Here is a 4176-nt window from a genome sequence, read left to right on the forward strand (position 1 = left end):
CAAAACCCTTTAATAAACATGAATTACTAAATCAATTACAAGGAAGTCACTATGTAATCAATTTTATTTAGAAGTCCCAAAAACATTTCTTAGGAAAGCATTCTCTATGTGTATCTGACTACATATTTATGTTTGTAAATATATATTTTAGATGGACCTTCGTGTACAAATGTTTGCTATTGATATTATTGTTAGTAACTAGTTATAGCCACATTTATACTCGTACATTACTCACATCGATTTGTATTGAATGAATTGATATAAAAGAATTGTTGCGCGTGCATTTATATTGAATTATTATACGTGCGGGTGTCATTTTGATATATTTGAATACAGTTAGTACTAAATAAAGTTTAAATTAAATACAATTTTTTTAAATTGTTTACTATTTGTTAATAGCGTGTAAACATATATGACAGCTATTAAATAAAGAACTATTTAGTGTTTCGAATTGACACAAAAAAATATACATATGTATGTATTTTTATTTAATTTGTAATTTTTAGTTGAGAATTAAATTGTTTTGTCCATTGTTTGGAATTTGTGACTCCTGTGGTTCCTTAAGACTAGCTTTACTGGAAGTACTGCGCTACCCCAATCGTAGTTATGATTTGGCGTTATTTCTACAATCTTTATATGGAAAAATTAGTCGACATTTAAAATGATCAGTGTAATTGCAAATATCCTGTTTATTATGTTGCACAGTGGCGCCATTTGAGTTTTTTCGTTGCAAAAATCATAACTGTTGAACCAAATGAGATAATCAAAAAATTTAAAAGGCATATGATAGATAACACAGGTCAAAAAAAAACTTTTGCATTATTAAACTTAAAGCACTTGTTTTTGATATATACTACTTATAAATACTCATATTCGTAGATAATTTAATAAAAGGCAAATGAATTCATACATAATGTTCACAAACAGCATATGAGTTCAGCATAAGTGAAACCAACTAAATAAATTATTTTAAATATTTGATGTTTATTCTTCAAATGATCACTTCCTCAAGGCTGTGTTGTCATTTCGCAAACGACATGTCATCGAATGCTATGCAAATTATTTATAGCATGAAATGTGAGCACTTTTTATGTACTTTTTTCTGTCTGGATAGTCCTTACACGATCATGTTTGTTCAATAAGTGTTTCGATAGATAGGTAGTTAGATGCCATATCATTCAATATAAATTAAAACAATTGGTGTTGATACTTTTTTGTTTAATAAAAAATTGCTTATAAAGTGGTTACTCTAACTGTTTCTACAGTTGATCTATTTTTAAAATTTTAACTGTTTTATGGGCCATATAAACACGAAATATAAGATTCAAATTGTAAGTCCGTTTGTTTTAGAGAGCATCCCAATCGGTTTGATTGTTGTAGACTTCCTCTTCCAACCAATGTGAATAATTAGCTTTAAAGTATTCGGTCAATTCAACTTTACGATCCCACCAGCCAGAATGGCCGAAGAATGCAAAATCTGAATGTGTTAGTATTTCGTCACTCGGAAAACCACCTTCAATACCGTAATCTTGCAATTGTCCACCAACGCCCGAGACTATGCCATTGCCTGCACCGCCACCATTACCATCAACGTTACCACCAGCTACATTGGCAGACGAAGAATTATCCGAATTATTGGCAGAGTTTCCATTGTTACCACCTGCTCCACACTTCTGAGTGGCTTCGGGATACCTTCTCAGATTGAATCGATCCACACAAGCGAGTAAGGTGCATTCTTCAGCTTGAAAGTCCCATGGACATGAATCCAAATCATTGCCATATGCCCAGTCATCGTTGAGACGATGGCGCACTTTTGAATAAATAGCACTCATGGTCTTCATGTTCGATTTTCGCCATTGTCGTCCCAGATATTTTGTTTGCATTTTTAGTAGTTTCAAAACATACAGCTGCATCATGGCGTGCCGCACCTTAAGGGTCTTTTTAAGAATAGTGGCCGATTTGAAAACGACCAGCATCATGACACGTGAATGCTTCCATTTGATGAGTTTATTTAGTATACGTAGCAAATTGATGCATGAGAAAACATTTCGCCACGAATATGGTTTGTCCGTGACATCACCGCTATAAACAAAACTTTCGCCCGACAAGTCGGGTTGTTCTCCAATCACACACGATGGAAAATCCAACAATGGTATCGTGTTCTTCATGCTGACAAATTCGGTGATGTTTTGATTGAAGAACTTCAATACCAACGGGATACAGTTTGCGAAAACTAAATGCTGAGACATGAATTCGAACTGGTAGATGTGATTGAGTTTAAAGTGCTTCAAGTACAACAGTATAATGGCCGAAACGGCTTTGACGATAATCTCTTTGTGGCGACCCATGTCAACGGTCAGTTTAGTGGACTGTGTGGCCGTGAGTGGCATTTTCTTGGGCAACATATCGGCCATGATACTGATACTTTCGGTTTTCGATTTGGAAGTAGGCGAAGCAGCCAGTAGAACTTTTAGCAGTGCAATCATGTATTGAGGCAGATTTGGTAGTATGGCCTGATAGAGAACCTCAGATGGAGTCATTTGAATTTCGTCCTCTTGAGTGGAAATCGGATTCCTCGCAATATCTTCCTCCTTCTTTATTTGAATGTCGGCGAGACTTACATACATATGACGTCTTAATGTCTCGACACCTTCATGTACGGGCTGTGGCAGACCAGCTAAGCTTTCGTGGTCGTCGATTAGGGAGTAGCCAATGAACTTGTTTCGCGATATATCCAAGAACTGGTCAATATCCTTCTGACGCACTTTGGGAGTCCACGGCAAGCAAGTGGTAATCTGTGGAGCTTGCACTGAAGACTGCGCACTGTAACTGGGCAAATTGTTAGGATTTGCAGTTGCAATGCCAGAAGTGGAGGTGGTTGATGAGGGATCTTCAAAAGGCCGATAATAGTCATCATCGTCATTTTGATTGCCTCCATTGCCAGAGCCATTGTTGCCGCCATTTGGTGCACTTTCATTTCCAAGCGTCAACTCCATATCCATCTGCTCTTGTTTATCGAGAAATCTTTGTTTCATTAGAGATCGCTTGAAGGCATTACGCTTCAAATTTTGATTGTCCAAGTAGTCAGCTGCTGTTGCGGGAGAAGAACTGGCGCGCATGCATTTGGTTACTTCAAGCGTGTCTTCTGATATCGGCTCTAAGCCTGCTTTAACCCGATATTCATTTTTGAGATTCTTTAGAACTTCCATGCCACCCAAACCCATCAGTGATATTTTCCAAAGCAGCAGAACCACCTTTTTCATTGGAAAATGTGGTGCCGCTCCGCTACAAAAGCGAGTTATCATTCCTAGAAGCTTTACTGAGAGTAGTTCACCATCTGGCAATGGACTATTTATGTCCTGGACAAATGACTCAGCTATCTTTCGATAGTCTTCACTTTCCTTGTCCTTCTCATTGCGAATTGTTTCAGTGATCGTGTATACTACCGACAATATTACACGCAAGTCGGCCGAATCGGCCAGAGTGACATTGGTAATTTTAACAGCCACTATATCGGGTGAGCAAGCACTCTCGATTTCCATATTCAGCAAGTCTATGAATGATGAAAAAATTCCCAATTCGTAGAGTACAATGACATTCACTCTTATATTTTGATGTTGTTCTTCATCGGACTGAACTTCTGCCCAACATCCTTGGGCCAAATACAGTATACACCTAGCAGCTTGCATACGAAATGATCGATTCGAAACCTCCAATTGGTCCATCAACTTCATTACTATACCACGTTGGGCACTTGAGTCTAATTTCTGCCAGTTGGGTGGCAAATCGTACATTTCCATTTGGTCTTCGAATGCCTTAACATTCTGCTGGAACTCACTGAACTCCGTATAGCTGTAAAGTTCGGCAATTTCATTTTGGTACGTATCGACGTCTGCATACATAAAATTCAAATCTGGCCCATCGCAATTGGCATCTGTGTCATGAATGTCCTGCTCAAAAGAATTGTTTATCGATGAGAGCATCATTTTGGCTGCCTTTTTTAATTTCCGATCTTATAAAAATGTAAAATAAAAGTTTATTTCCTTTTTTGACTTCTTTTTTTATATCAAATTATAAATGTCTGCGTCGACTTGAATGTGTGTCAAACTTTTCTTTTTTTTTTCCTACTTTTTGATGCACTTCACTTATATGTGCCCATCACAACAATTTCCCGGT

The 4176-nt window shown here is 37.4% G+C and overlaps 1 protein-coding gene across 1 annotated transcript; it reads right to left on the reverse strand.

Moving 5' to 3' along the window:
* Positions 1 to 1159: 1159 nt before the first annotated feature.
* LOC135951479 (striatin-interacting protein 1 homolog) lies at positions 1160 to 4176 on the reverse strand. Its single transcript, XM_065501134.1, has one exon. The coding sequence runs from the start codon at positions 3984 to 3986 to the stop codon at positions 1347 to 1349; it is 2640 nt and encodes an 879-aa protein (XP_065357206.1). The 5' UTR covers positions 3987 to 4176; the 3' UTR covers positions 1160 to 1346.

The sequence above is a fragment of the Calliphora vicina genome, chromosome 2 (assembly GCF_958450345.1).
Source record: "Calliphora vicina chromosome 2, idCalVici1.1, whole genome shotgun sequence".
NCBI lineage: Eukaryota > Metazoa > Arthropoda > Insecta > Diptera > Calliphoridae > Calliphora > Calliphora vicina.